This window comes from Epinephelus lanceolatus, chromosome 17 (assembly GCF_041903045.1).
Source record: "Epinephelus lanceolatus isolate andai-2023 chromosome 17, ASM4190304v1, whole genome shotgun sequence".
Classification (NCBI taxonomy): Eukaryota; Metazoa; Chordata; class Actinopteri; order Perciformes; family Serranidae; genus Epinephelus; species Epinephelus lanceolatus.
Window position 1 is genome coordinate 11,384,194 of NC_135750.1, and position 19,508 is coordinate 11,403,701.

The 19,508-nt window shown below is 41.6% G+C and overlaps 1 protein-coding gene across 5 annotated transcripts in view; it reads left to right on the top strand.

Moving 5' to 3' along the window:
• The first annotated feature begins 745 nt into the window (after window positions 1-745).
• The window catches only part of abch1 (ATP-binding cassette, sub-family H, member 1), a 34,759-nt gene continuing 15,996 nt past the window's right edge, over window positions 746-19,508 (top strand). Inside the window, exons 1-11 of one of the 5 annotated variants that reach the window (XM_033613627.2) lie at window positions 746-850; window positions 4,605-4,753; window positions 6,026-6,185; window positions 8,169-8,323; window positions 10,256-10,363; window positions 12,346-12,439; window positions 16,844-16,918; window positions 17,340-17,520; window positions 17,814-17,910; window positions 18,028-18,196; window positions 18,775-18,875. In XM_033613627.2, coding sequence (XP_033469518.2) covers window positions 779-850; window positions 4,605-4,753; window positions 6,026-6,185; window positions 8,169-8,323; window positions 10,256-10,363; window positions 12,346-12,439; window positions 16,844-16,918; window positions 17,340-17,520; window positions 17,814-17,910; window positions 18,028-18,196; window positions 18,775-18,875 — 1,361 coding nt within the window. In that variant the 5' untranslated portion in view covers window positions 746-778. Of the gene's footprint in view, window positions 851-1,147; window positions 1,388-1,962; window positions 2,052-2,389; window positions 4,491-4,604; window positions 4,754-6,025; window positions 6,186-8,168; window positions 8,324-10,255; window positions 10,364-12,345; window positions 12,440-16,843; window positions 16,919-17,339; window positions 17,521-17,813; window positions 17,911-18,027; window positions 18,197-18,774; window positions 18,876-19,508 lie in introns of those variants that run through there. The other 4 variants (XM_078176322.1, XM_033613628.2, XM_033613629.2 and 1 more) reach the window with 4 other exon arrangements.

Consider the following 19,508-nt stretch of genomic DNA (forward strand, 5'->3'; position numbering starts at 1 on the left):
ATAATCTCCATATAAATTGTTCATACATCTCTTTTGCAGTGTTTTGACGAGAGAAGACATATCAAACATGCCTGCGATGAAAGGGCGGGACAGTTTTGCTTCTTTCAAGATGAATCAGCCTGATGCATCTTCATCACACCTTGAGGAAGTCAAGGAGAAATGCAGCCGAACAAGACCCCTGGCAGCAGACACACAATACTGAAGGTGAAGGGTAAATGAGATGACTGCAGGCTATCAGTCACTCCACCAGGCAGGTTGGTTACACTGCAAAAAATATCAATCACACCAAGTTATTTGGTGTTAACGTATAGATTATGTGCATTTTAAATTAAGATGGTTTCTTGTGTTTCCACATTCCACTTATTTTATAAGACATTGACAGCAACTGAGTTCAAACCAGCAATTTTGCTAATTATTTTGAATGTAAAGTAAATAAGATGTCACTGCTTTTTAAATTGCATGTGAGAGGGATATTTTTTGCAGTGGAGAGTGATCAGCTCTTGCAGCTACAGGTTTGTGCATGTGGTCTGTAGCCTGTAGTCTACACCCTGTGCCCCAGAATTAGAAATGAATTGGTGAACAGAACAGATAATCCTCCAGTGTTTCCTAAGTCATTGGTTGCTGTTGGCAGTCAGTGTTTGCAACAGAGACAGCAGATTTTCAGACTTAAGTGTAAAAGTCCCACAGCGCATCCATCCATCCCTCTCTCCCTCCCTCCTCTCCCTGTCTCCGTGCAGAGACCGAGCCGGCTGTCCGGTGCGCCCTCCTCCCTGCTGCCATGGCCGCGGAGGCTGCCGGTCGGGATGCTGCGACGGCCGGACCTGCAGACTGCACTGAGATGGAGGAGCGGGTAAGATGCTGCTGGATAATTTAGGATGCTCTCTTCGCGAATAACATGCAGGATCGAGCTCTGTCCCTTGACAGCAGGCCTTTCCAGTTCGCTGCTGCTGCTGCTGCTGCAGCAAGATGGAGATAAACTCTGCAGGAAGCACACCGCCACAGCAACAGCAACCATGTTTGGCGCAATATTCAGTGAGATAATTAGTGTTTATAGAGTGGGAGGATGAGCTTTTTATCGTTTAAGCGACAGGAGAGAGAGACAGGAGGGAGAGAGGGAGCACCCTCCGCACTGCCGCTGCAGCGCTCTCACATCATGTGTGACGCGCTGATGTGAAAGGGAGAAGTGAAAGTGCAGCAGCTGGTCGCTCGGTGCATGTAGGCTACCGAGGCTCAGCTTATAAATAGCCGGACAGTCGCCATTCTTTAACAGTTTGTGTGTCGCTCGCCTCGTTTTTGCTGCTGATTCCGGAGAGATCTGAGCGCGCCTGTCAAGCCCGTTTTCTTCCACTTGGCGGTGACGCAAGTTGGCAACAACTTGGCAGGCAAGGTAGGGAATTTTTTTCCCCTGATCAACAGAGCAGAGCAGAGCATGAATGGGGGAAAAAAGAGGCTTTGTTGGGCTGATTGAGGCCATAATCAGAGAGAAGTGTCTGCCAGGAGAGCCTGCAGAGGCACAGTGTGGAGTGTCTCCTAATTATAGGCCCGTTTATCAAAGGGATGGTGGTTGGAAGAGCGGGACTGCAACTGAAGACCCTTTATGGTTTGGATTTTCTAAGAATTCTAGATTTGTAGTCACATTATGAAGCACTTAAAATGTAAAAATCACAAGTTGCCAGAACCCAAAGTGATGCGTTCAGGTGCGCTAAACAACAGAATCTGGAAACATGCAAAGCTGCAGCCATTTAATAATTGTTGTTTTTGTGCAAAGTTTAGGTTAGCAAATATATTTTCTGTCAGTGTAGAAGTCTGAGTAAAGACACCTGTGGAGGAGTGTGTGTGTGTGTGTGTGTTAGGGTATTCTTCAGAGGCAAAGCATCTGTTCTCCACCTGGCGGCCGGTGATCTGAACCTGTTCTTCCACTTTGCATACACTGAGATGAGATGTTTGTGTCACATGCTCTTTAGTTGTCTTCAGTCTGTGGACTCACTCATCATCTGCTCTTCATCCTCTCCACTTCTCCCTCTGTTTTTTTGCCTCCACCTTCTCTCAGGGTGAGTGTTTGCTTTGATTGCTGCTTTATCCTTCATCAAGTTGACATTTACTGCTGAGCTGATGAGTTGGCTTTAATTTATTTTTAAGCGTTATCTCAGATGATGAATCTGAACTGGTTTTAAAATCAGCCTGCCATCTCAAACCTCCAGCAGCCACGGGCTAATTTTAAACAGGACCAGCATGAGATCTGCCTTTGTGTACATTTTGCAGATGTAGGCTATAGTGCCAAAGGTGAGGTCGACCAAATGTGTCAGATTACGCAATCCAAGCTGCCTAATCTCCTCAGTGGAAAATGAGAGATGCTGGATTAAAGGAGGGAGTTAGTTGGAGACCGGGCTGGGGGGAAACCCGTGAAAGAAGGCTGTTATTAGAGATTACTGGGCAAAGGATTGTTTTAAGACCCAAATACTTTGTCCGCTGAAGCTTGACAAGATGCAAAGAAACCACCAAGAATATCAGAGTATGAGGGAGTTGTTTGGGTAGGTTGTTGTGCCAGAGGTCAGATTTGTTTTGGGCTTTTGGGTTAAATGGCAAACTAGTTCCTCTCCCCCTACTTGCCTTCTTGGAAATGGACTAATCTGGTCGCCTTCCTCGGTGGTTTGATGACTGGCTTATTCAGAAGAATGGTTTGCATTTTCTTTCAGCTGCTTGCAGTAAAGCCTTTTTAAACCACCAGAGCTCCGACTGATAGAGCTACAAGCTTTTGCACAGGAGTTAAACTTACTCAGGAGACAAATGTTGCATAATTGTAGTTTAATTTATTGTTTTTCAGAAGTATTTTCACCAAAAGTTTCAGCACCAAGCAGCAATTTCCTCTCTGTCCTTGAGATGTTTGCTGAGGATCTCTTTAACGTTCCATCTGATGAAGTGTTATGAAGTTTTTGGGATGATCACAGGTCTGTGAGGTTGTTTAACTGAGGGAATGTGCATTTTCACTGTTATTTTAATATGTATGGTAGCTTGTTTCTACATGGGCTTACAAAAAAAAAGGAGGAGGGAGTTTCTCTCCTCTCCAAATTCCTTGTATGCGTAAAAAATACCTGGCTAATAAAGCTGATTCTGCCTTGGGCTGAGGCAAACGTGTGTGTGAGATAACATCTGGGAAAGCAGGCATAAAAATGTGTGGCATTAGTGAAAAACAAAGACGGAGATTAGATAACTTTGGTCCTTCCTATACTTGATATTTCAGTAATGGCTGCATGACAAACAACTTCAGAGACCAAATCAGTAAGTAAAGTGCACTTTAGCAAAGCTCACTCCTGTCTCTTTGTTGCCTTGGTTTAAATTTGATTATTTCCTATTTACGTCATAGCAGGTGAGTTGAGTATGTAGTATATTATGACTGCAAATAGCCAATCATGTAGCATTTTCATCTGTTTACTGCAGGAAAGACCACAAAGAACCCCCTGATTTTACAGTCCCAGGAAGAATTTTAATACAATCAGTGATATTTTTTATCAAGGTGACAACAAAACATAGTTTAATTAATATTTTGTCATATAAATCCTTCCTTTTGGAGGAGCAGTGTATGACCGCAATACTGAAGTTTATTTATCAAATCTGGCGAAGGTAGATCAATTATTGAATGGGCCTATTCGGCAGAGGCCCAAGGGTCCTTAGTGTGACATTTCGTAGGTGGCATTCACCAAAAAATACCACAAAAAGATGCTCAAGGAACTGCGCAGAGACACAAAGTAACTACAGAGACATTAAACAACCAAAAATGACACGTAATTTCCTCAATAAGACACAAAATTACCTCAAAGAAACCCAAATGAGCACAAAGAGACACAAGCAACCATAAGGAGACACAAAATGACTACACAGAGATACAAAACTACCAAAAAAAAGATCCAATATTACCCCAAAGAGACACTAAATAACTAAATAGAGACACTGAATGACCTAAAAAGGCACAAAATTTCCTCAAAAAGACACAAAATTACCCCAAAGAAACCCAAATGGCTACAAAAAGACATAAAACAACCACAATGAGACACAAAATGACTACACTGAGATACAAAACAACCAAAAAAGATGCAAAATTACCTGAAAGAGCCATGAAATAACTACAAGGAGACACAAAGTGAACACAAAGAGACCATAAAGTCTGTGTTTCTTGCTCCTATATGTGGGGGTGGTGGTGAGGCCCTTTGTGTATTTGTGCCCATGGGTCCATTGTCTCATAGTCCATCCATGCCTACAAACTGTATTTCATGCTACGTGGCAGAATACACACCCTTGTTTTTGTTTGAAACTGCTTTCCAGTCCTGCAAAACATGCATCTTAAACAGCCCAGCATTAGGTCTTACAGGCAGCTTGACAGTGACGCTTTAATGATATGTGCACAGTAATGTAGGACAAGTGCACCATTTCATGAGGTTTTATTGTAGTCCTGCCCTGTGATATGACCAAGAGGGATTTCTCTCATCAGCCTTGTGAGGTTTACTGTCCTTGTGTCACATTTGCTCTGTGTTACTGAATGAGATCTGCAGACAGACACTCATGAAGATTGTTATTGCTGTTTACCAAAGTGTTTTCATCTCCTCCAGCAGAAGGACGGGATCATGAAGGCTGATTTGGAGGCTTCTCTGCCTGCTGGACAGGAGGACTTTGCGATCCAGTGCCGAGATGTGTGCCGTTCATACGGCAAGCTGAAGGTCCTCAGCAACCTCAACCTGACGGTGCCACAGGGACACATGTGAGTGAAGCAGACTGACTCTGTGCTGATTTTCATACTGTTTTGCTTAATTGATAAGTCATTCATGTGTTTAGCTCCTTGTCAAAACTAAACCCAGCTTCAGAGGAGACTTTGTCCTCGTGTGTCCACGTGTTTGGACTTAAACTGTGTTTTAAACCAGTCCATCAATCTAAACTAATTCCTTTTACAATGAAGGACTTAAAAAAGCTGTGAGAGGGAGTCAGGGAAAAAGGAGACAAGAAAAAAGTTGACAGTAAGATATTCTATAAGTTGTATTTTACACCTCAACCTCGCCTCTTGTAGCCAAACAGACACAAGCAGTGGACTCATCCCAGTCCTCCCAGTCAGCAGGCATGTTCCTGTCATGTAAATGAGGCTAACATGCTGGAATGAAGTATCCAGGATCTGCCTGGAACCAGTCGACACGCCTTCTCCTTTGTCATGTATCTGCCGACTGATCGGTTGCCAAAAATCTGAATTTCCTGCAAGACAAGACCCCGAAGGGCCGTGAGAGGAAGTCAGCAAAGAAATATGCATTTTGTTATTTCAATTAGGATTAAACAACGTGTTTTTTACTTTGTAGTCCAGCTCCAAGTTCCAGCTCTCCTAGAGGAACTGAAATCCAGAAACGCACACTTTTTGTTTTCCATGTGATTGTCTGTCATCCGTCTGCGTCGTTTCTTTGTCTTCAGACACAAAGAGGTTTCTTTCTAAAGCTTTTAGCCAATTTTAATGTCCAGCAGTCACACATCATCGAGGCACAAATACAAGTCAGGACATAACACAACCCAAAATAACTCCTGTAACGCTCTGAACACTGAACAACAGGCTGAAGAATGATTTGTTTTCTATCTGCTCTGACTGTAACAAGTAACGTAGACGTTCTGGAAAAAGTTGAAAATATTCTGTTTACCAACAGATTTTTATTAACGTAGAGCTTCATGATTCTTTGCAAACTTCTGCTGTTTTGTTTGACAGTAACTTACACAATCAAACAGCGGGGTGTTTATCTCTGCAGCGCAGTCATTGTCGGCTGTTATCTGATAAAGGCATCTGGTTATCTTTAGGTGCTTACATAGACTGTATCTGCTTCATTTGTTGGAAGTACTGAGGAGAGACTCTTTAAACTCCTTTCATGCCTGATTGTATGTGAACAGAAGCTTCAGTTTCTTAAATAAAGTTTCCTTTGAATTCAAAATTTACAGGCCAGATGTAAAAATGCTCTGGGAGCTGTTTAATTTTATCTGTGTTGCTCTTGACTCTGTGTTGCAGTTATGGCCTTTTGGGGCCCAGTGGTTGTGGGAAGACCACACTTCTGAAATGCATCGTGGGAACTCTGAAAATCTCACGTGGTCGCATCACCGTGTTGGGGAAGCCACCTGCATTCCCCGGTCACGGGGTGCCGGGGAGGATGGTCGGGTACATGCCGCAGGTAAACACCACATCTTGAATTTGCATGCATTTGTGGATTTTCCAAACCTTGTGAGGTCATTTTTTTCAGTCAGGAAGGTGTTTTTGAGGGAACCTCTAGCTCACCTGATAGCACGCTGACCTCACATACTGTAGGCTGTCAGCAGCGGCCTATGTTTAATCCAGCCTGCGGCCCCCTTGTTGCATGTCATCTCCCTTCTCTCCTCCACATTTCCTATCTATCTGGGCAAACATACACTGTCAATAAAGGCAAAACTCACCCCCTCCAAAAAAAAACTTTAGGGTCTATTAGGTCTATTCTGTATCAGCACAGAGTCCCATTACTCTGTCACTCAACTCCACACCTGAGTGCCTTGCTCAGGAGCTTCTTTAATTTAGCTTCAGTTGCTCCCAGTGACCTGTACCTGAGTGTGTCTCATTACTGTCAGACAGGATATCTGATGAGGCTGATAACACACACGGCATCTGTAACCCTTAGCATCAGAGTAGTCCCTGATAGGAAGTGATCTGTGACCCAGAGAGGGAGAAATGTGACACCTCGTCTGTGCAACGCTGTAGTGAACTTGTTGGCTGATGTTGCAATGCAGAGTAATTCATTGACTTGTTTTGGCTTTTGACTCAAACAAAGAGGCCAGCGATGAATAATTGTTGAATAATAACAGCCTATTGTTGTGACAGGAAAATGTGTATATGGATCATTACTATTTAAGCCCATAATACTTAGCTGTAATCTTTTTGGTGATGGATGTACTAAGAAAGTCAAAGGTGTTTGCTGACGTGCTCAGCAGGCAGCAGTGCAGGTGCAGATCTGCAGTAATACAGATACTAACTTACTAAATCTTCTGTATTTATCCTTGGTTGCAATATTGTGATTGTATTTGTCCTGAGCTGTTCTGAAAAATGTAGTTTTTGTGATGGAACAGTATTGAGCTGTGGGTTTCACCAAGAATTTAGTGATACAACTGTAGACATTTAGATTTATTTTAATCAACAAAAGAATAATGGGAGAGATGTCCAAGACGAGGGCTGGGTATTGATCCAAATGCTGTTTTGATCGCGATTAAAATGTGTCCGTAGCCCAGAATATTGGAGCTTGAGCACTTGCGCAGATTCATGCTGCTCTTCAGGGATTTTTTGATCATACATCTTTGGATTTAAATAACATTTTTTTTTACCAATATTAGGGTTTTATTTAGGCAGTTACCTTGTGCAGTAGCTGTGTATTGACAATGTTTAACATTTAATAATGTGAGATGAGATTTATTTTCATGAGGACATATCCAGTAGATTGTCTTGTTTTCCTCTGTTCATTATTTTCCCCTCAACAAGATTTAATGTTAAATACATTCATATATTGTTTACATATGTTATTTTGCTCTTTACGTCTGGGAATATTTAATATCGTGCACATTATGTGCAGGTATTAAGAGTTATGATTAAGTTTGGCAGAGTGATATATTTATAAGATGTGAGATGGCACTATTGTTGCCGATGTTCAGTTGTCCTACGTTCTTTTCGGACATTAAAGTGGATCAAGTTACACATACAAGCTGTACACATGCTCTTACTTCACCTACAGCCCTTTGATAGTAAATTCAGTAACTACTTTATTTTATAGGTAAGACAGGGAGGAAAAATATGCCTTACAATTAGTTTGGCTTCTTTCTCTGGTGGAAAAAAGGTTTCTCAGAGAAAAATATGTTGTTATTCCTCAAAGTAAGATCTCCACAAAAGTATGTTTTCGGTATTGTTACCGAAACTCAGGTGTGGTGATGCCACAAGTATGAAAACATTTCAAACTACACTCAGCCATTCATATGACAGTCATGTCTTATGTTTGTGTGGAAGTGTATAAAGAGAGGAAGGGTTTGCAGTTGGGTAAGATCAGGTCAAAAAGCTGCAGTAACTTTTAAAAAATACCATCAAATTTGAGATTCAAGCAATGCTCCCTCTTCACTGATAAATCTGTTTTTGTGTTGCACAGGAGCTGGCGTTGTACAACGAGTTCACCATCGGTAACACCCTGACCTTCTTCGGCCGAATCCACGGACTGACGTGGAAGGAAACAGAGGCACGCATGAATTTCCTCATAGACTTTCTGGATTTACCTCAGAAGCACAGTCTGGTCCGCAATCTCAGGTAAGATCATATGTAGCAGAATAAGTTCGATATTGAACAGAGCTTCTCCTGAATTTGCTGCAGGTGAACTTTGTGCAACATCTCATTCAATACAATCTCCAGCTAACCTTGGCGATACAGTAGGATACTGATATAACTACTATCGTTTCAATAATGCGATGAGGTCCCTCTATTTAAAACATTTTGTCTTTTTTGTGCAGTCCTTTGCAGTAGGTAATTTCAGAGTTTGGTGCTCAGTGAAACACAGACAGTGATAGTGGTGCAGCTGTAAACTGAAGCTGCTGTATTTCCTCAGATACAGATAGTTTATGGCTTTAGTGAGTCTACAGATACAGGTGGACTTTGACGCCTGAATTGCCTGAATTGTGCACACACAGACAAATATAATCACTCTCGTCCTCCAGCTATAAACCCAGTGCCCGTAAAACAATTTGATTTGTCTGATAAGGAAACAAGCTAGTGTTTTTTATGTAAGTTTAGATGCTGTAAAAAAAGTCCCTCTTTGTGCTCCTAAGTCTTGAAAAGTTTTAAAACTTGTGCACCAAAGTAAAGCGCTTCTGATTTGCAGCTCAGTTTTAAATATGCAACATGTTTATTGTCCCACTGAACGAGTGATCATATCTGCAGAGGCGTGTTTTCTGCCAGCTTCCCGCTGCCGAAACTTCTGGCAAGAAGAGGCTAGTCTGTTCTGTAAGAAAAACCTTCCCCCAAACTGAACATTCACGACCATCTAGCGCATTTAAAAACAACCGGTGCTGTACAAAATAAAAGAATGGCACACAAATATTAAGCAATATAACATGTACACAAATATAAAACAGAATAAATCTGGCATGAACAATAACATACGTAAAAAAGATTATAAAATATTAAAACCACTACAATCAAACAAAGGCCACTGAAAACATGTACGATTTAAGATTTGTCTTAAAAGTGTCAATGGAGGAGGAGGATATGATTAGTAGTAGAATTCCAAAGCTCTGGAGCAGTTGCTGCAAAGGCACAGTCTACATTTGTATCTTTCCCACAGACAAAGATACTCTATAGTCTAGATTAACAAATTAAAAATAGAGTATGTGGCATTTCACCAAATATTTCTGCTGGCTCTCTGCTTTGTAGTTATTTTTAAAAATGGGAGGCTGCTGAAAGCTGTGGGAGAAAATGTTTCAATCTCCCAGGCACTGATCGAGATCAATAAAAGCTGTAGATTATTTATGGCCCTTTATGGGAGAATAATCAGCATCTCATGTTACAGCTCTTGATTCACATCCTTGATTCATTACAAAGCCCCCTCTGTTCCCAACGCAGCCCCTCAAACCAGCCTTCATTAGCGGTTCATGTAATATTTATGTCATGTGTGCTGAAACAGCCTGTCGTGTCACTGAGCTGAAACTTTTAGATACAACTCCAACACAGCAAAAAGAATTCACCGTCAAAATGATTTGTTTTTTGTTTAAAAGATGTGGAAAGATCTCGAAACAGGCGTCCTCACTTGCTCTGCCGCAGGCTTTCACAGGTTGTTGAAACTGTTCACTCAATAATATGAAAGACATTCCTGGTATGAATAAACACCCACAAGGTGGCACGTATACCCATTAGTCTGTTTCTGCCTTAGGTCATTCTTTCTTATGTCTTTAACACAATGCAGGATCAAGCAGTATTTGTGATAAACTAAAAAACTTTTTTTTAGATAATATCAGTAAAATAAGGTCAATTCATCAAAATGTGTCTTCCTCCCAACATCCCTCCCTCAGGTCTCGTTGTTTTCCTGCATCTTGTCAGGCCGGTTCATCCTGCAGGTTTTGTCTCAGCTGCTTTCCCTCAGGAGTGAGTGGTATGCAGAGAGTGGGAGAAGATTCACCTTTGTCACCCTATTTCCTCATTTGTTTTCTCACTTGTTTTTTTCTGTTTGTCTGTGTGTGTGTGTTACAGTGGCGGTCAGAGGCGCAGGGTGTCTCTCGGCGCAGCTCTGCTTCAGAATCCAGAGCTGCTCATCCTGGATGAACCGACAGTCGGAGTGGACCCTGTGCTCAGGGCTAAGTATGTAACACACACGTTCAGTTTTCTTCCCATGATGGCAGTTCTCCAACTTCTGTCACTCTCAGAAAGGTGCAGGCTGTTGTTCACCAAGATCGTATACACACCCATTATTTCACACACCCCCTAATAAAAACATAGGAAGCTAAAGGGAGACATTAAATTAATCTTCAGTTACATAATAAATCCTGCTAGTTTTAAACACACCTGTATAATCCTGGTAGAATGCTCCAAATATATTTAGCAGATGGGGGTTCCTTACAATTCTTTCTATTTCTGTTTTTCATTTTTATGGCATTCGTGCCACATTGTGATTTACAACATAACTGCTGACAGAGACGAGCCACGAGACAAAGGTAATCAGAAGGATTTAAACTTAAACTTTAAGGGTAACTTTTCAACCTGGAGCCTATTTTCCTATGTTATTGTGTCTGCTTCACTAATGGAGATAACAAATTTGAAACTGGTCCAGTATTGAGCAAGAGTGCTGCAGCCAAGAGCAGCAACACAGGCTGTAAAGCACAATGTGGGGAATGTTCACACGGCCAGTTTTGATCCACTAAAGGTGTTTGTTTTTTGCCACTGATAGGCTCAAATGTTTATTCTAAGTGTCTGACAACACTATGCAAAGGATCCCTACAGAGACAGACCTTTTTGTTAAAGAGAGACCCTTTTTGTTTAACCAGAAACAGCCCTGAAATCACCATCGCCAAACCCACCAGACCCCATTTAAATATACAGCAAATTTAGCGCGTATAGAGGCAGCATATTTTCACATCCAACGGGGTGAATTAAGGGATAATTTGAACCAAACAAGAGTTGTTGATTGTTTGAACGATGTAAAAACGAACTATGATGACTGTTGTGACTTTCACTTTGTTTCTGCTGACTCTGAATGAAGTGTGTTTTACGATGATAAAATTACTGTTTATTTATATGGAGTCTGGTGGGTTTGCCAATAGTGATTTTAGGGCTGTTTCTGGTTAAACTACAAGGATCTTATTCTTTAACAGAACAGTCTAACTCTGTAGAGATCCTTCTCATAATGTTGTCAGACACTTAGAATAACAATCTGAGCATGTCATTAGCAAAAACAAGACCTTTAAGTGGACGGAAATGGCCCATTGACATTGCGTTGCAGCCTGTTTCACCGCTGCCAGCTGCAGCACTCACTCAATACTGGACCAGTTACAAAAACTATTGTTCCCATTAGTCACTTAGACACAACAACATGGGAAAATAGAGTTACACTTTAGGCAATCACATTGTGGTTACATGGTGTTTATTTTAATCTAGAAGTGAGTTATATTTAGAGAACAGTTGAATTAGTTTGCAAAATTGCATCACTTAACTGTACTGTGTCCCTGAACACCAGGAAAAGACAACATTTAAAATGTAGTGTGATTAATCAATAACCAAACCCCAGAAGAAACCTTTTATATCACAATAATGATATTATATCAGAACATTACCTGGCTGTACTAGCTGTGGCAATCAATAGTACTTTGCTGGTAATTCAGTTCACTGTGATTGCTCCACAAGAGATTCTTGTCTTGTTGGTATTAGTGAAAGTTCAAAATAGTTGGCATGAGAACCCACAGTCATTTATCATTAAGCTGTCACATTACATCATGAGCTGTATCTATCAGCAGTAATAATGTCTGCATGTCTAACCAGGAAACATGGTGGCGTCAATATTACAACTTGACATCTGAGACAGAATTCATATGGACAAACTTTTCTGCATATGTTTTAGAAAATAAGTCAGAAACATTTTTTTAAAGCAGACTGCTCTCCCTCAGTGAGCTGCTCCAGTCTCATTGTATAACAGCACCACAAAGCTTCATCAGATCAGACGGTTGGCATGCAGACCGCTGCTGGCGAAGTTGTGAGCTTTTTCAGACTGAGATTTTAGGAAAACTCTATTAGCAAGCAGCAGGTCAGGCGTTATGTAATTTGTTTGGTTTCTCGGGTCTCCTTTCTAGGATCTGGCAGCATCTGGTGGAGATTGTGAGGACGGGGAAAGTCTCTGTCATCATCACCACGCACTACATAGAGGAGGCCAGGCAAGCCAATGTGGTGAGATAGTTCGTACATGCATGGACACACATACACACACGGAAGCTACATGCATGAACATGACAAGGACAAATTAAGCAGAAATAAACACTCACAAACATCAACCAGAAATACTGCTGCAAATTCTATAGAACAAAGCAGCAACACTGGTTCTCATGTTTCGTAGAAAAACAATGAGTCCATTGATATCTGCACTGTGTCAACTTGTCAGATGAAGTTTATTCTTTATTATTTTTGGCAGGAGGGACAAAAGATCATAGATAATGAGAGAAAACGGGGGGACATCCTAAAGAGTTTGTACAGAAGCTCTTTTGTGTCTTTGCTTTTCATTTTACTGACAAAACAAAACAAACATTTGCTCACATTTTTAGTTACTTGCTCATTTCATAATTTGTTCTTTCAATTTATTAATTACTTTGCAAGGATAAGACTGGTGATATTCTATATTTTTCTTACTGTCAACGTGAAAAAGTAAACCAATGAGTAACTGATTTATGAGACAGTATGAAGAACCAGTGGTGGTGGCAGTTGACTGTTGCTTCAGCTTACCTCACTTGTATCTTAGCCAAAAAGTTGCACTTGAACACATCGCAAAGACTACAGCCAATGGTCAACTAGCACTTATGTTCTGCCCCTGCATGAGTAGAAGAAACTCTCCATAGCAGCAAGCAACAGCACCCTGTATTCGTTGTTCAAAAATGGAAACCAGAAGACTAACAGGACAGATTCAAGACACTAGAGTTAGCCAGCCAGTTAGCACATTAACAACACAGCCCGATGTTGAAAGAACAAATGATATTTACAGTGTGCTAGCAAACAATATCACAAACAATTATGAACTGTTTCTGCTAAAAACTCAATAACTAAAAAAAGATCATACTATACCTTATATAACAAGTAGGGATGCACGATATGGATTTGTTGGATTTTTTTAACTGACACCGATAGCAATACATATCCACTTTTTTACCCACCTAATTTTGGTGATTATCAAGTCTCTTCTGTATTGGAATTAACATTATATTATGTGCATATACTCTTTTCATGATGGCCAACCAGCAGATGGAGACATGAAATACAGCACTATTCGATGTATATAATATATATTCATTGTGCATTTACTACATTTAAAGCTGATATTTGCCAATACCAATGATGTACCAAGCTGTTTTGATGTTACGCCCTCTTGACTTGAGCCGTTTGTTTGCTTTCCTCGCTTGCGTTTCTCTTCTCGTGCACTGAGTTAAAGTGCCAGTCAGAGCGATTTCATTCACCAACGGGCTCCATTGCGATTCAACATGCTGAATCAGCCGAAGAGACACCAGCAAGGGTCGACTAGTGCTAACAGTGTGGGACACACTGCAAAAACTAGGGTGACAGACGCTTACTGGCGGCCTAGCATTGACCGACAGCTGACCATTGGCTTGTTGTGCAAGGACCCTTATACAGATACAATAGCAAAGCACCATTAAAGTCCAAAAACAGTTAATAACTATAGTTCGTTTTGAGTCAGTCACACTTACACCATCCTGCTGCTGTAAATATTCACTAGAGCAGCAAATGTGTATTGGTGGTCTGGACATTTGGCCTTTGCAGCCGGTGACCGAAGCTGTGCTCAAGACTTTGCATGATCTGAAACCCACGAAGAACACGTACAAATCAACCCCAAGAGCACAGACAGAGAACAGGAAGTAATGCACACGTTTTTCAGCCACCAGAGATCCGTTACAGACATTTTCTAGTTTCATTTGTGCACATACAGCCACAGATTTCAATGGTTTGATGGTGAATGGTCAGACACAAGACCAACAAGGCCTCACACAGTACAAAGGATGTGGACTCTATACATAAGATAAGCCTTTATTGATCCTCAGAGGGGAAAGTCAACAGTTGAGCCTATAGCTCCATATTTTTACAGTACATTTAGCACCCACGTTACCTTCACTGCTGGTCATGCTAATGCTTGGCTCAGCATAAATCCATTTAGTCTATGAGTTCAGTCATTGTTCACCACTAATCTTCTTTGTATGTAAAGTCCATAAAACCGGGTGCTGTGCAAGTTTGTGCTGTAGATTATTCTGCCACATGCCATTTCTTTTTCTTTAGGGGTACAGTTGATCATGTTAGGGACTGTGTGTATCAGCTTTCCCCTGTGTGTTAGACAGATTTCTTAGCTGTGATCCATGCACAAACAGACATGTAAAAACCATAAGTAGTTGAGAGTCACATAGCTCTTTCCTACTATAGCTGGTATTTATGCTAAGCTAAGCTAAACGTCTTCTGACTCTCTCCACATGAACTAACACATAACGTGAAAACACAAGAGCAGTATCGATCTTCTAACTCTGGGCAAGGCAGCAAATACATGTTACTTCCCCAAGAGTCACACTATTCCCTAAAGATTATTTTACATGCCGTTATAATGAATTTAAGGAAACATGCGGGGGTGAAACTCGTGAAACAAATAATATTATCTAGAAATTGCAGAAGCTAAAATTTCACTTCTGTTTTTATAAAACTGTAAATGTTGTCAAAGGCAATAGATGTGCTTCTTCCAGTCAGAAAAGATGAAGTATTGTAGCTGAACAAACAACAATTTCTAACCTCCACACTGAAGCTGCTTGGGCGTGTGTCGTCGTGGTTTAAATGTGAACGGTTTATTTAGGAGAGTAAGACTGGTACATTTAATACTGGCCTTTTATTAAATCAGGGATATCAGCTCAGGAACAAAAAGCACATAAAAAGTCGAAAACCTGCAGATAGTTGACATCAATCTTATTTTTCTAACATAGTTACTATTTTGAAGTGATACTTTTATAGTTTCATGCAGACTTTACCAGCTGTGATGTGTCACTCTGCCTCAGAGAGTTTAAATAGTTTGGGTTTCAGTGGAGAATGTATAGTATAATGCTGTACAGTATAAGAAGCTTTTCTACCCTGCTTACAGTCCAGCAAAAAGACTGAATACTTCTGATGTTAAGACAAAATATTTGCTGTTGGTGACATGTCGTCTAACTGGCTTTTAGATTTCTGTACAAACTGACACTGACGACTCCAGCTCTTTTTTCTCAAGCTGTGCAAAACCAGGTCCAGGGTCATTTTGGCCTCTCACTGATGCAGCTACATGTAAAGACAGAGTCCTAAAGCCAGTCTGACTGCTCAGCTGGCTCAGTCATTCAGCTCCATTCAGGGTGAAATGATTGGAAGATCACACGACTGAGGTAGAGTGAGGTGAATCTGCTGATTTCTTTATGGCTTTGTGGCTTTTAAAGCTTGACAAACTATGTCAAGTAAAGTAGCACAAAGAACAACAATGCATCACTCCGTTGCCAAGGAATGAGCATCGCCAGGTCTGTCTGGTACAACAGACAGACTTTGACCAAACAGCAACTGCAAGTTTGGTTTATGATGTGTTTGACCTACTGAAGAGGTTGACCAGTTTACTGTTGTGTAACTGGCTACATCTTTATATGTGGAACGTCCTCATATGTTAAAATGACACTCTTGATAGGTTAACACAGACAGTAAGTGCTCATTTAAAAAAAAAAAAAAGGGGTCTCTGAATACTTGATAAGTTGTGGTGCGGTGGTTAGCAAGAGGGTTCCTGGTTTTAACCCGGGGTGGGGGAGCCCTTCTGTGCAGAGTTTGCATGTTCTCCCCGTGTCAGCGTGGGTTTTCTCCAGGTACTCCAGCTTCCTCCCACAGTCCAAAGACATGCAGGTTAACTGGTGACTCTAAATTGTCCGTAGGTGTGAATGTGAGTGTGAATGGTTGTCTGTCTCTATGTGTCAGCCCTGTGATAGTCTGGCGACCTGTCCAGGGTGTACCCTGCCTCTCGCCCAATGTCAGCTGGGATATGTTCCAGCCCCCCGTGAGCCGCGACCCTAACAGGATAAGTGGTTATGGAAAATGAATGAATGATAAAATATGAAACTAGAGAGGCACTCAGAGAGAGCAGACCTCCGTCATTGCTAAATGCCCTATTTTGCAATGTGAACAAAAGTGAAAAGCAATTCATGTATCCACCTCGGGATGTGGATTTGGATGTTGTTTTGTTCATTTTTTGGGAAAAGAATCTGAGTGTTGATGATTCAGGAACTTTGTGGAAAACTGACTTGATGTGTCTTGAATTTGAGAGCTTTGGTTGCATTTTGCGTGGTTTCTAACTGTTTTGACTGGGTAGATATGGACTGGAATTAAACTTTCGATGTATGTGCAGGTACTATGATCTGTATAAAAAAGGAGAGAATGCAGAATACAGGGAATGAAATATCTTATCCATAAATAAACATGTGGTAATCAAAAAAAGGAAAGAAAAAGTCAACATTCTGCCCAGTGTTGTTATAAAAAGACAAGAATATCACCCATGAATGACAAACATTCTCATTCCTGTCATTTCTCCAGGTCGGTCTCATGAGGAACGGTCGTTTGCTGGCTGAAGGACCTCCGGAGGCAGTCATGAAGCAACACAGTGCAACAGTGAGTTCTCATTAAAACCATTATGGGATGTATGGACAACCAGGGGAGCTGGTAGTTAGGGCAGGGAAGTCCACGGAGCAAGGCAATTTAAAATACTGCAGCACATCTCAGAAACAATTCAAGATGCTTCATATTCTGTATTACATTTAGGATGTAGAGCAGATTATGCTGCATGTAGATAAAGATTAATGAAAAACCAAATAAAGAAGTCAACAAAATTTAAAGTTTAAAGAATGAGAGCTAAAAGAATACAAGCCAGGCCTGAATGAGAAACCACAGTTAAATTATAGGCAATGTTGAAACCCTAGATTTAAAGTTGTTCAGAGCGTTGGGTGAGGCCTCACATGTGCACCAAGAATGTACAGATGTATGCAGGTGAGACTACCTGATCCCTGTTCATCAACATTACCTTCTGCTGCAGACCCTGGAGCACGCCTTCCTGCAGCTGTGTGAGACATCTGACCAGATCGGGTCTAAACGGGGGTCCAGTCCACCTGGTGCGCCACTAGAAAACAGCCAGTCATTCGAGAGCGGGCGGGACGAGAGTCACCCAATCCTTGCGATTGGACCGGTAGCTACAGAGGAAGTCCCCAAATTTTCAGGTATCAGTTTGAAACATGAAACAGTGAAGGTCTTATTTCAGTATGTGAGAAATATTAAAGGATAACCTCGGTATTTTTCAACCTGGACCCTATTTTACCATGTTTTTGTGTCAAAGAGACTGATGGGGACAACAATTTTTTTTTAATTTGCTGCAGCGGTGAACCCAGCTGCAGTCTAGTCCCTGCACAAAAATGCAGATGCTGATACACAGTTTTGCAATCTGCCTGTTTTTGCAGGAGAATAAATTTGTCAATTATGGTCTTTGGGAACTTGTTTGTGTTTGTGTGTTCAGCGGACTGGAAGGTGAGAGCAAGACACGTCCTGCCCAAGTGGAGAAACATCGCTGCCCTGATGATTAAAACATTGGTGCGGATGAAGAGAATGCCAGGGTATGTCGCAGTCGATAGTATTTAATCGTAATATCTGGTGATCAGCAGCAGAAGTGATGATGTGCAGATATCTGTGAGTGACATATTGTGTTTACACTCTCCCCTCTGTGCTCGCAGCTCGTTGTGTTTCCAGTTCTTGCTGCCCGTCATCCAGGTCTCTCTGATCTGTTTGTGCATTGGAAGAGACCCAGAGGGGATCCAGGTTGCGGTGGTGAACAACGAGACGTCCCCCTCCTCCTACAGCCATTCACTGCTCTCCTTCCTGGACAACTCAAGCGTGCAGCAGGTATTTATTTATACACACCAGGCGGTATCAGGCGACCTCTGTTCTCATGATTATGTGTGGGAACCAAAGAGGAAGTGGGTAGTTTCTGTGTTTGTTCACTGAGGCAGATACATCTACTGTAGATTCACATTTATATTTTATTGTTGATTAACTACGACTGTTCATTCTTGCATGATGAATTGTTACTTACATCAGTCAGACTGCACAGAAGTAAGGTTTGTGACCTTACACAAGAGTGATGGTTGATACCTGAAACAGTTCAGTCCTTCAAAGAGGAAGTAACAGGCGTCTCTCCCAGTCGGTATATTTAACTTGACTGTAAGAAGTTTCACTTCTGTTCACAGCAGAACAGACACTACGAATTTCATTTTCTAGGAAATCAGTGAAGTGGAAAGGTTGTTTCTCTGTGTGACAACGAACCCTAACCTTTCGAAATACTGTATAAAACACACAGCTACAATGACGCTGCTTAATAACTAACATTAGAAGCTTTAGAAATGTGCAACACTCTCTTGATATAAAAGGATTAAAATAAACTGCATCACATAAATATAAACTGTTTCTCTTTCTATCCACAGGTGCCCTTGTCCCATACTGAGGCCTTCGATGGGATCCATAACGGAGAATACTGGGGTGTCATCGGCTTCGGCAAGAATTTCACCAGCTACCTGACAAAAAGGTGAGACGAGCAGTTATTTTCCACCATAGTCGTATTTTAAAGGCACACTCTGTAAGTCCAATCCAATACACTTTTTGTCAAGTATCTCACGGTCCGCTAGCTGTACGTTCTGTGCGCACTTAATGTTTATGTCCTTGTAGACATAAAAAGATACCCAAGTGGGGCACCCAGTTGCTCCGTAGGGGCGCCCCATGCACAAAGGCAGTGTCTTTGCCCCGTCCAAAGCGAGGTCCTCAAAGTCCAAAAACACAGTTTCATCAAGGTCTTCTTGAGGTAGCTCAGAGTAGAGCTGCTGCTGCTCCTTCTTGTCAAAAGGGGTCAGTTGAGGTGGTTCAGACATCTGATCGGGATGCAGCAAAGGGCCGCAGCTAAGACTCAAACTCTGGCTGCTGCAAAGGACTCAGCCCATATGTCTCAAGTCAGCCATAGCGTTCAAAGCAGCAGTGTGAAACGCAGATTTAAGCAAACACAGTCACAGTGAGCAGCATGTAGCTGCCAGGAGCTGTATGTATAGTCCAGACCGGTTTGTGACATGTCTCCACATGTCTGACATGATTTGACCCGTGTCTCTGTCTCCTCTGCTCCCCCCTCTGCTCTGACACCTAACAAACAACATTATTTTTGTTTCCCTTC